Here is a 13,887-nt window from a genome sequence, read left to right on the forward strand (position 1 = left end):
ATAAGCGATGAGATACCACAGTCTGTGCTCATAACTCACCATCCATAGTATTGTTCAAATTTGACTCTCCGTGCTTATTAAGTGTGCTTAATTTTCTTTGCCCATATCACCTTGTGCTTAATGATTAAGGTGGTATTTTTATCATTTTTGCCCTTAAGAGCATCAACATCAATTTTGTAAATGTTGACTTTTCAAAGTCAAAATTTGACTTTTTGGTCAACCAATTTTTTGAGGCTAAAGTTTAAAGCTAGATTTAAAAAGATTGCAGAACTGTTTGATTGGTTTCTATATTTGATTGGACTAGCCAGAGTTTGAGTATCTGCAATCGTTTCTTTGGAGTTTTCTACAAGAGGCTAAACCATTGAGTGCCTTCACTTATTTCTTTTGACCTGATCAATCAGAGGTCTCGAAGGTTTGCAATCAGTGTTATAGAGGTTCTAGAAATTATCAGATTTTTGGGTGTTCTCAGTCATTCTTCTTGTTGATACTCTCTCTCATTGATTTGATGACGATTCCTTTTGTCTATCGAAGTATAGTATTTATGTTATTCAGTTTCAGTGATAATCGGGTCTGTTCAGTGATCCCTGAACGTGTACTATAATTCCTTCATAGATTGTTATACTTCAAGAAGCACAAAACTCACACCACAGATCCTTCATCAATGTCGAAGACAAAAGCTGAAGATTAAAGACTAGCAAGTTCATGATCTGAAGCGGCATTCGGTGATTACAAGCTCGTCTACATATGTGTGAAGTCTACGCAAGTTTCAGCGAACATTGAAGAGACCTCTTAGTGTCATCCCAGTACTCAGAAATCAAATGAAACTTACCAAGCATAATTGTTTTTGTTTTGTCCTCCCTCACACAAAGGACAAACCCATACTTTTCTAGAGTATAATATAGTATGGAGCCACTCCGTTGACTCTATAGTGCTTACCTACTTTATGAAAGTAGACTGCTCATATACAGCCAAAAGGATTGTTTACTGTAGCAAAGGACAAGCTTTCCTCCAAAATCTTAACACATGCTTTGTACCTTCTGAATTGCATTTAATGCAATGGCTATAAATAATTGAGTGCTCTCATCTCAGTTATCATTTTTCCTTACTAAGAACTTACCCAAGAAGTTACTTCTCTATGTACTCTCTCTCTCTCTCTGAGAGAAAGAACCACTTTGAACAAGTGAAGAGCACTTTTATTCTTATCTTTATTTTTTGTAACAAATATTTTCTCTTTGCTATTTGTAATTGTGTGTATCTTAGATTATTTAGATAAGTTCTTATCTTATCTTTTCCACTAACAATCTGTAAATTTGTATTGATCTTTTTTATCAATATATAATTTTTAAAAGTGAAAGTTTATATGTTTGTATTCATTCCCCCCCCCCCTTCTACAAACTGATTACTTATAACTCTTGTAAATCCGGCTGAGACCAACACTTCTAACCTGATCAATTAGAGGTTTGATAGTCTACAATCATTGTTCTGAAATTATGGTTATGATCTACAGTTCTGAGTGCTTTTAATCACTCTTCTGGCTGGGAATTTTGGATTTGATTCTGGTTATTCAGTGTTCTAATAGTTTGAAGGAAATTGGCTTATCTATCTGGGTTGACTTGTCGTTTTTGAAGCTATGTGCTTAATGGCGATTCTTCTCTCCAGTTCTTAATGTTTGTGGTGTTTACTTTGGTACTTCGAGCAGATGTTATTACCCCAATTTGTGAGCTTACCAAGATCAAGTTCTTAAGTTGAATGTTTATTCAACTCATGGTTCACTGAAAGATTCTTTGTCACAAGACTATTTGCACTAGAATTTCACGAAGCTCGCACATTTATCTATCCCACAATTGGATGAATCTATTGCTTTCAGGTTGGCGATGATTCTGTGTTTCAAGGTTGTGTTGAGTTGTTCGCAGTTCTAGTTGTACTTTGTGCAATCAGTGGTGCTAAACTCACATTGAATCTTATCTTAAAGTTGAAACTTAAGAATAAGAGTTTTATTTAGGGGGAGCTTAAAGATTTCATCTATGTCAGGCACACCAAAGTTTTCTTAAAGAAAGCAGGGGGAAAAGACTTGAAGGTTTCAAGAGATGCTTGTTTTATAGAACTTTGGAGGGAGATTGTTAGGACTAAAATAGTCCTAAGTTTATGAAATTTCTATAAATTCAATTACTTTGTATTGTATTGTAATATTCATGTAATTGGGATTAAAGGTATTGGGCTTTCAATGTAAATGTCACCTATAAATAGGTGACATGGGCTTAGAACTAGTGTTGTTAATTCTAATGGTTCATTATGTTATCATTCAATGAGAGTCGATTAAAGTCTAGAGAGAGATTGTAATTTTGCTTTCAATAATATGAAGGTAGCCAGATTAATCATCTTCATCTTCATCTTCAATCTCTTTCAATTATGATTTGTTCTTCATTTGCTGTTAGATCTGGGATTTACACACTTTGTCGTGACAAACAGAAGCAATGGCGACCTTGTCGCAGCTTGGGTTGCATGGCAGCCGCCCGGTCTAAATAAGAGTCCTCATTAGAGGAGTTGGTTGACAAAAAGGGTCCCTAGACTTTGCTAGAGTTTTTGGGATAGACCCAGACTAATATAGATATCAAAACAATAGATTCCAACATTCAAGATTCTATTCACCAAAAAGTCAGGTATTACAAGATTAGAACCCAAGTTGATCTTATGATTATCTATTCGTCTTTATCCAAAAATCATTCAAACTTCCATTCTTATGGTTTACAAAATCGATAAAATAAAAATAATATAAACATTAACAGATTTTGAATAAATTCATTGATTTGTACATACTTCTTTAACACTTGCATTTTTGAAAGTTTATGAATTTTAAAATGTAAAAATCTAAATGCAAATAACGCTTTAATTATTACAATTAGTTTTCATCTATGATAACGACCGGTATACATGTGGGAAATATATTAATTTTCAGAGAATATCTTTCATAATGAGTTTTGCAACTTGAAGACAAATGGTAGGTTTCATTTCCTTTCCCTATTTCACCTTTCAGTAATATATTTGCATTTAACTTTGTTTATGTATATAAATTCTTCATAACCAATAAACAATACAACTACTATTGGCTCTATGATCAATTTATAGCTCAATTCAAACGATTTGTAGAATCCAATCATCTGACAAAAAGAGAGAGATTTATGCAAGTTTCTTGTGTGCAATCCAACTATGAAATAATAAAGCAAAAGACGACTCTCTAAAAAGTAGATGACAAAAATATTTTGTATCGTTAAAAAGTTAAACGCGTAAATATAACAAATATATAACTTTTGTCAACGCTTAACAATCGCTTTTTTCTTGTTCTAGCCTCGGGGTTAAAGTGATAAAACAAAGAACCATGTTTGCTTATGATAACTTTGGTCATTTTTAGTTACCATAAGTTAGTTTATTTTCAAATTTATTAGAAAAAACCTTATTTGATAAACCATAAAATTAACTTGTGAGGTAGTATCTATGCTATATTATAAAGCATTTGATAAAATCATTAAAAACCACTTTTTATATGTAAAATATTGTTTATTAATGCATATTACTTAAAACTCATGATTACAAGTAGATTGTGTAAGTACAACTTATTAAAGCTCCATATCTGAATTCGTGTAACTAACTGCAGATAAACATAATCAAATACAAGATAAACATCTCGTTTTAAATATAAAAAATCTAAAATATAATAAGAATAATCATTAAGTTCTAACAGAATACTTAATTATTATTTTTATAAAATGTTTTATTATTAAACCAAAAATAAATTATTTCGTTATTAAACTTAAATTAAATTATAATAAAAAAATTAATTAAAGAAATTACATAAAAAATTAGAACTTTTAAATAGTTGATTTGATATTAACATTGATATATCTTTTTTCAAATTTTTATGATATTTTCAAATTTATATTTTATTCAAAAATAAAATCATTATTGCTTTCTTAAAAACACATAAAATCGTATTATAACATCGACAGAGACAAATAATAAAATAAAATATTAAAATCGAGATATGTCTCGCTGCATTGCGCGATTATTCTTCTAGTTTATTTTTAAAGTACTTGAGGTAGTGTTTCAATAAGTTATATAAGTTTTTTTTCACTTTTTTTCCGGTTATTCCTCATATATATTATAATCGAGTAATTTTTGTAACCTGTTATTTTACTATTGTTATGTAGATTATTATCAATTAATTTTTATCAAACGTAAATTAAACTATCAGTTAATAGTTAATTTATTAGATAATCAATAACATTTTAGCTAATGAATAAGTCACTTCGTTAAGCATTGTTTTTAAAACAATATTTTGTGTTAAAAATAACTGTCCGCAATAGAAATCTGATAAACTGTTTGTTTTGTATCTCTTTTCAAATTTAGTAATATGCATGACTTTTACTTGAATTAGTTTAGTATTTCTATAAAACATTGGTTAGAATAAATTATAAAATTTCTATTAACCAAAGAATTAAGTGGCATTTGAGAAAGAATAAAACGTGATATTTTTTATGTCCTTTTTGCCACAATGACAGTGGTCCCTTTGGTGATGTCTTAATGTGGTCAGAGCCCCCATATAAATGAACGAAGAAGTTACCAAGAAACCGATCCAATATCATCAGAGGACTGCTCTGGTCTCTGGGTGTGAATCTTTTTCTCTTTGCTGTCTTTGTGTTGTCTAGTGCTGAACTTTTACGGTTTACTGCTCTGTTTTGCCACTCTCCTTCTAGGGTTTGCTTAATGTGAAAAGGACTTCTCTTTTTCTCCACTAAAAGCCACTTGGGTGTGCTCTTTTTGCTTCAAAGTTGTGATCTTTCTTGAGGGGAAGGGAAAACAAGAAAAGGGTTTTTTGTTCAGACAAAGAAATGTATGCAGAGACTGGCTTAATGTTCCCTTATTATTATCAGAGTTTCTCACCAGATATTCAACAATTTGATGATTTCTATTCCTCCCAGAAATCCTTTGCATGCTTGGTAATTTCATTTTGTATACTTTACTCATGTTTTGATGCTTCTTTATTTTGGTTGTTTTCTGCATTCAATTTGGTGTTATTAGTTTGAATGATGTCTTTGAGGCTTTGAGTTTTTAGGGTTTTGGAAATTTTCCATTGAAATACATGGTAGACTGAAACTATGGCTATTTTTTGTGTGAACTTTAGCAATTTGCATCTTTGATGTTGAATTCTTTGGTAGATTGAGTTCTTATTAGTTTTTCTGCTTGTTTGCTGAGAAATCAGGTCAAAAGAAGCTTTCTTTATCTGGCAGTTTCTTGAGACAATTAGCAAGAATTCTTCATGAAAACAAAACCCCCTTCTTAGTTCCGGTAGAAATTTAGAAAGAAGGTGGAATTTTAAGTGTTTTTTACATGAAATTTGGAACAATAACTGCTTTTTAAGAAAACCCACCAAAATCCAGTAATTCATCCTAGATTCTACAGTAGACATGTAGGTTAGTTATCCTTAAGAAGGCTGAGTCACTCGAACAGACCAGCAGGCAATTTTAGGGCTTTCCTTATCTCTACAGGACATAATTGGTGTTCATAAAAGGAATGAGAATCTATCATTAAAGCCAATTTTAGTGTTGTTTTCATCATTACTGAATTGGAAAAGAAAGATTCAGTTGGTTTTCGTGTTCCAATTGCATTAAAGATTCACTATTTCACCGCCGCACTAGCTACATCTTGATGCTGAGAAAAGATGGGTCAAAGTAAAATCAAACTAAAGCTATTACTTGTATTTTGTTTAATCCAATACTTCTGTTCTAATAGGAATTATAGTTTCAGAAAGAACAGAATTGAACTTGAAAAGTTGCATTAGAGTCGTTGAAAGGTAAAGGATCGTGCTTTAAAGCCAAACCCATGTTCTTGAGTGTTCCAAAGGCGGAGCTCGTAGTATATCTAGGTGTGTTTAAGCCATTAAGGCCTAGAAAGTAGATATCGGATATAATTGTTCAAATATTCGTGCTTTTTCGTTCATATGATTCTTTCTTGATGATCTCCATCCATTTTCTTTGTTTCTAATTCAGGGTAGTGTGGTTCAGAGCTCTTCGATTTCAGATTATGATCTTGGGGGTGAAGGGGATCTTTTCAAAGCTCCAGTGCCAATAATTGAGCAACCATTGGTTACCCTTAACCCCATGACAGCAGCCATGTCGATGATCTCTTGTGGAGAAGACAACATTTCCCCACAAGAACTCAGTGTTACAGTTATTGAATCACTTCAAAACGAAGAATTTCTGACTGATGTTTTCCATGAATATAAAGATATCATGGCAAAAGAAGCCGCAACAGAAACATCACCCCTCTCAGAGGTCGTGAATTATAAATTCTCTTTTAAAACAGATGACAACTCCATTGATAAAGAAAATGGACAAATCTTCAAAAGCATGAGCTCAGACTGTCTAAGCTCGATGGAATGTAGTCATGGGGGTCAAGTTAAGCCTAGCTTTCCAACTATTACTGAAGTGGACTTTGGGAATGCTTGTGGAATGCGAAGGGCGTTCAGTGAAGGAGACATAAAGGTTTCATTTTGATTTACGTTTCTGCTTTGTGTTCAACTTATGATGATGATTGTAGCCTTTAACAACATAGTCCTCACATGATATCAGAGCTAAGGGTATTACTCTAGGGACTCGGGGCAATCTCTACTCGTCTAGGTCTCTGTGTGACAATATGTGTATGTGTAGCCTCTGTTAGAAGGGACGTGTTAGAGTTCCACGTCTACTAGACTTCAGTTATCTCTTCAAGGGCTCTTTCCAAAAAATATATCTAGCGGGTTCCAAATATTCTCACTGAAAGATCCCGATAACTGGTTTTCTTGAAGATCATTCCAAACACCGAATTATACCACCAGAGTTAAATATTCCGTTCTAGAATATCTGTTGGTTTGTTTATACGCACATTCATGCATGAATGCACACACCAACTTATTTAGAATGGAATCATAACGCTTGTATGTGTAAGCATGGTGTATATGTAGGCGTAAGCCAGTAAAGATAGATGATGCTGACTTGAATTCACCTTTACAGACTCTAGGTAACTGCAATGGAAGCTTTAGACATTCATCTGGTGGGCACCCACAACTCATCAATGAACACACCACCAGCAACGAAGACCGCTGGCAGAAGCTGTCAAGATACAGGAACAAGAAGACAAAGAGGAATTTTGGTAGAAAAATCAAGGTAAACAGCTTCTGGTTATGCATTCTTTATTGTTCCCATCAAGGTGGCTAACCACCTAGCCATGGTGCAGCCGAAGTAGTCGAAATTGTGATGTGGAATGGCTCACAATATCTCTTTGTTTTGGTTGACAGTATGCATGCAGGAAGGCATTGGCAGACAGCCAACCAAGGATTAGGGGAAGGTTTGCCAAGACAGAAGAAAGTGAAATCTTGAGAAAGTAATGAATGTAGAAAAAGTAATGACAATGAAGATGTAGAAGAAACACATAGGATATGAATATGAAAGCAGGTTTTGCTAAATAAGCTTTTTTATTTTATTTTTGTGGTATTATGCTGTTATTAGATGTAATAATGTTTCTAGTTCTTGTACATCCCATTCCCATATGCTGAACCCTTGTTGTATACAACTATGTTCTTGAAATTCTACTTCTAGTTTTATTTTTAAGACTCAGGTGACATTTCTTTACACCTGGGCAGCAGCTCCTTTGTGGTCGTTATCGAGAGCAATCGGCAGACCAGTGGCGGATCCATAAACTTTTATTATTGGGGGCCTCTTTTAAGGATGTCAAAAAAAATCTGAAACCGAATCGCTCTTTCGAACCAATACGATTTTGGTTATTCGGTTTTTCGGCTTTAAGGTCCACTTTAATTGAATAAAAATAACTTATTCATTAGTATTATAGCAAACAAAACAAGAGAAATAAAATGAATTTTAACGGGTTGACACTTTAGAAGTTAGAGGAATTTTAGAGTTTAATTGATCAAGTAATGACTCCTTCAAGTAAGAGTTCTAAAATGAGATGACAAGAATTAGAATCGAGTCTAACTTTTATTTGTTCTAGGCCTATTAATAATTTTAGGTTAACAAAAATATAAATAAACCTACTCTCGGGGTTTGTTGGGGGCATATGCCCTCTAGCCCTATGTTGTGGATCTGCCAGTGTGGCGGACCTAGTCTCTATTGGAATCCTGAATATGTCGACAAGTTAGATTGAATGCATGCTTATTGTTTTACCACTTGTTATACTATGGGTCCCTAAAGCGCACAAATAATAGAGACTATCCCTATCACGTAACAGATTCTTCCCTCTAACGAATTTCACTAACTCGAGTAAATTACACTCACGTAACAGATTCTTCCCTCTAATTTCAATGTTTTCTTCATCTTTAAATTAATCATTTCAACAGAGTTTTCTCAATTGTGAGTTTTACTTTCTTCTCATTCCGTGTCAAATACTGAAAATCAAGAAATCAACAAGTCTTTGAGAAAATGTGTAATTAATGAATCATGTTCTATAAAACAAGTGTAAGAAATTAAGAGGTGAAAATGTTGAGAAATTCGGGGGAGTTGAGCATCTTTAGCAGTCTCGATCGACGTCGCCATTAAGAAACAAGTGCATGGGAGGTTGTTAGGACATTTTAACAACATTTATACATTTTAATTCCTCTTTTTTCTTCATAGGACTAGTTGATTGTATACAGACAATGGAAAGAAAAACTTTGTAGGCTCTGATCAATGAAAAGGCCAGAAGTTCGTATAACACTATGGCTTATGCAGTTTAATCGGGTTGACTTCAGTTTCGCCGTGTCTGGCCCAACTCCAATCTAATATTTGTGGTTTGCCCATAATTTGTATCAACTATGTCTTGGATTGCCCAGAGTAAATATTTTCAGACCGGTGTTGTGAAGTTTATACAACCTTAATATTTTTATTTTTTTAGCTTTTAACGATGAATTGAAGTACTTCTTATTATTGGTTTAAAGTAAAATTTACAGCATGTTGCATTGCAAACGGGTACACTGCTAATTTGTGTGTATATATAGGCTCATTATTTTGCTAGCCCTCTAATTAGTATAAATCATGCTAATTGGGGTATTTTCATCATTTTCACCTATGATACCTCATATCTTAATTACCTCGTTCACTTGCCATTTTCAAACGGATTACCATACGTGTAATTATAATTCATAGATGAAACCCTACAAGAAAATTGTAATTTCTTGGTTTCGTACTGTGCACATATGAAAACATTTACAAAAATTTCACTTATGGAACATTTTCGAATATTGTCCTTTTACGGTTTCTTATTGTGTTTCTAAACATTACTAAAATTTTCACATACGAAATATCTGATAATCTTGTTACTTTAAGATTTCAGCTATGAACTTTGGTAAAAGAATTTGGGAGAACCAAGATTTATAGAGGAAACAACACTATGAAATTTAGAATAAATCAATGTTTTACATATGAATTTTGTAAAATTATTGGAATAATTAAAGTTCATAGATGAAACAATACTATGAACTTTAAAAGCACCATATTAATCACAGGATGGGCAGAGTTTTGGGTTTCTAAATGAAATTCATTATCACTTAGTGATACAAAATCAATACAAATCAAAACTCTAATCGAATTGAAACAAGAATCATATACAAATAAAAAACCTAAATCGAATTCAAACAGAAACTAAATCTTTAAACAAAAATAAACCCTAATCTAGAGATATTATTAATTCTTCTAGCATATCTATACTTGTAATAGAATTGTAAGAGTATTATTCCGATAGATAATTCGTCTATAGATTCATTACATTTGAGTTCACTAGTTTATCCTCATCTATATGATAGATTGGCTCAACTCAGGAGGAAGAACCGGTAATAGACACAAAACCATCCATTTATGTTCTATATTTGTTCTAATAAAATACTTAGCCAATTCCATGCGTCTAAGCAAAATATCTTTTCCTAGATCTCCCTTAACGCATAACCTTCACTCTACGACATTAAGAAAAATGATGGAAAGAAAGGTGAAAATAAGAAAACAACGGGTCTTTTTATGTCTCATCTTCAGTCTCGAACCATATGATGAAAATGGGACAAGGGTGATATTTTTTGGTTTGTACGTTGTTGATCTAGAGTACCATTAGAAGTTGCTAACGATCTGGAAAGAAGGGAAAGGAAGAAAAACACGATTTGGAGAGATGGTATAGGAAGAAGAAAACGATTTGGAGAGAAGGGGGAGATAAGGCCGAATTTTAGGGTAACTGGGGTGAGAATTATATTCCAAAAATAAATCACAAAGTTTTCCCAATATTTCCCTTATTTAATTCATTTTCTTCTCATCAATTTGCAAACTCTCGTTCAACCATAATTGTTTATAAAAAAAGAATGACTCATATAAGTTTGTAAAGTTTGCACTATTTAGATGGTTAACAAAAAAAGGTGAGTATATAGGGGCAGGTTCGGTTGTAAATTTGACCTCCATTGTGAATCAGGAGACAAATGAGAGTGCACCACATGTTTCATACATTCATGAAATATTCATTATAAATGTTGTAGAAAATTCACATTCATTATTCATAATGAATAGAGACACGTTTCACGTTCTCATTTGTCCCCTGGTTTGCAACGAGAAACATGTTCGACAAACACCACCATCACCGGTGGTGATCAGATTATTAAACCCAACCACAACCCCAAATCTACAAGTCATATCTTTTTTTCCCTAAACAACCCAACACCCTACAACTAGTGAGTAGTTGATTGAAGACCAACTAGAACCGTGTGGGTTCTCATCAAATCTTTACCCTTTTGAACAATTTTAAATTGTAATATCCAATACACCAATAACATTGTTTATTCAAAACACAGACTATTAAAGCCTCTGGCTATAAGCCATTTTCCTCCACTGCATAACATCATTGTTATCATATCAATAAGAGCAATAATTCCAAGTCTTCACATCATACAGAAATGATAACTCCGAATCATTGCATCACATGGATGCGATAACAAGAGTTATAATCAAAACTTAGATTTCACAATTGCCACCTTTATTCAAAGGTGCATCTCTCCTTGATATGTCACCCTTATCTCAGGGTACACCTCTTCTTAATATGCGATAACAATGTTTTCTGCTGGAAATGGGGGGACAATCGAACTTATATATACATAGGTGACTATCAATCGGTTTGGTTTTGCTGCATTTGTGTTCTTTCAGCAAATTAATGATCGAGTTTGCATATAGATCTTTGCTCCAACCACACTGGCTCCTTTGAGGGATTTTTAGACCTTAGGATACACTACAATTTTACAAAATAGGATACACTACAATTTTAGAAAATGGAAGTCTCGTGGTACGTTTGTGAGAAAATTTCACAAGTCCTTTATCCACTTCTTGATTTGTTTTTTTTATCTATAATACTTTATAAACCAAATTTATCAAAAGTCTTAAAAACAAATTTTAACGCACAAAGTACTATACATGTTATAAAATTTGTGAATGACATTTGGATTATTTAAAACAATATTGTATTTAGCAAGTGAATGACATTTGGATTATTATAGTTATAAAATTTGTGTTATTGAACCATCATATTCAGAAAATCTAAACAAAAAACTTAAAGAGGCAAGATGAGAAATTTTAACATGGGTTTCTGAACATATTGACAGCAGATATGGTATAGGTATAACATGTGTTTGTATGCATGGATTAGGTTTGCAGATGCAATTGAAATCTTTGTTTTCTTGTTTTCTGGTTTGCTGGTGAAGAAGACCTCTTAGCCATTATTCCAAAACTTGAGGTATTTGATTACAACCTTGAGCAAATTTTAAGTTTACTATTTAAAAACACTAATTTTGATCAACACAAACTTGATAAGCATGGTGGTTTGAAATAATCTATGTACAAAAGACACGTAAAAGACCCAAAAGACACCTTACATGCAACCTAAACCCATGGCCACAACAAAATTCCTCCAACAGCAGTGAAAACCCACTTGAAAACTCCATTGACGACGACGATGAAATTAAGGTTTTGGATGATGTGCTTGGGTGAAACAGAAGGGTTCAAATATCTAGAAGAGATGTGCCCATCGTTGATATCTGAGCTTCTTGAAACAATAGCATTAGTGGCGGTGGACGAGAGATCAAATGAAATTGTCAAGTTGGATCATTTTTCGAGCTCAAATGCTTGGTTTTTGACATCTAAACAACTTGAGATTTATTTTTTAAAGTAGGAAAGAGTTTCAGATTTTTCCTTTAGCACTAGGAAAGTGAGAAAGTATCAAAGAAAATGAAGTTTGCTCTAGCAAAGAAATGGCTTCCGTTTTTGGTTGTTGTGTTTTCCTTTTAAATGCATCAAGATATAGTCATTAGATAAGCGAAATTTCTTGAGGGATGCTACAATCTTGGTACAATAACTGTCGAAGCTATCATGGTTGATTCTGATCCTCCTTATCTTATGTTCGATCCTCATCTTAAGTTAGAGATATATTTCTTGATCGACCATTTTCATTTTTGTTTTCATTTGGGTTCTATAAAGTCCATATATTATTGTTTCCATTTGGTTTTTATACGCTATAGATTCTTGATTTCTTTTTTGCCTTTGATTGGGTTTTATAAACGTATTCATGGTTGATGTTCAGGGATAGACTTTCCTCAAAGATCATTCGGTTGTTGAAAGTAAACAGATCTTTAAGAATTTCATGGGATTTTGTCTCTGTATAGATCGATGATGTTTAGGATGAAGATGTTCACGATGAAGATTTTTGTTTGTCAATTCAACATATGCAAACTAGGTGTTCAATGAAATGCCTCAATGCAACAAGACTTACAAGCATCTCGATTCAAGCTTATATTGAGGTAAATTTTGTACTGTATTTTACAACAGGACTAGTATGAGAACCGCGCGATGCGCGGTACTGTAAGTAAAAAAACCTTCTTTCATACCATAAAACAATAACTAAAATAAAATTATTCTAATATATAAAGAAACAAATAAGATAAACCAAAATAACCTACATAGATCCCTATGCATATGGTTCAACTTGGTCAGTAGTCGAAGCCTCTTCTTCTATGCTTACTCAATCGTTTATCATCCGTCTCTATCTTCAATATATTCTAATCCTCGATGAAGCTTTTTATGAAGATTTTCTTGTATACAATATGGAATAGAATTGCATTCACCATTATAGGCGTTAGAGAGAATCATAATAATAAATATGAGAAGAAATAATAGAAGTTGGATTTTAGAGAATATGAATATATAAACTTAGTAAAATATTACCTTATCTACTCGGTGGATGGATGAATGTTATTGAACACTTCATGGTAGACAATGTTTTTTATGAGTGTACGGTGTTCCATTTCTCCATCATATTCTAATCGTTGACAATAAACTTTCTTTTACGTTTAGTGGTTGGAGTAGCATTGTTACACGGCGGGGTCCCACCAATATCATCCAAATTTTTCATGTCACTCAAAGCCGTCTCCTATGTCATTTGAAAACCACATAAAAAATAACTTAAACATAAGGGAAACCATTTAAAATTCTTGGAAGATAGATAAATGATACAACAAACAGCTAGAAATATAGGTTTTACATAAAAAAAACTAACTGTGGTTGAGTCAACAGACTTGTATTCTTTCTCTAGAACATAATCTGGATTAAAAACCTTAGAGACGGTAAAGATATCGCTGCCATGTTTGATATTATAATCAGACAATTGCAGGCAAAACACAAATTTTTGCCCACAAAGGGAAGTAATTTCACGTGGTAAGTTGTCCTTGTCCAGATCAGATTTGTTTAACAGCTTCAAAGGAGAAGAGTCTACCATCCTCTCAGCAAGTTTGTGAAGGACAACACAATTGACAACACCGGTGTCATCCCGAACAGACAAATGTAACTT

At 33.1% G+C, this 13,887-nt stretch overlaps 1 protein-coding gene across 1 annotated transcript; it reads left to right on the forward strand.

The window, feature by feature from the left end:
• The first annotated feature begins 4,627 nt into the window (after positions 1–4,627).
• LOC112525898 (zinc finger protein CONSTANS-LIKE 12-like) lies at positions 4,628–7,639 on the forward strand. The gene is made up of 4 exons (XM_025136214.1): positions 4,628–4,994; positions 6,045–6,539; positions 7,047–7,199; positions 7,331–7,639. Exons 1-4 carry the CDS (start codon positions 4,887–4,889, stop codon positions 7,418–7,420), a joined length of 846 nt encoding a protein of 281 aa, XP_024991982.1. The 5' UTR covers positions 4,628–4,886; the 3' UTR covers positions 7,421–7,639.
• Positions 7,640–13,887: the final 6,248 nt, after the last annotated feature.

The sequence above is a fragment of the Cynara cardunculus genome (genome assembly GCF_001531365.2).
Source record: "Cynara cardunculus var. scolymus isolate 2C chromosome LG 13, CcrdV1, whole genome shotgun sequence".
NCBI classification, from domain to species: Eukaryota; Viridiplantae; Streptophyta; class Magnoliopsida; order Asterales; family Asteraceae; genus Cynara; species Cynara cardunculus.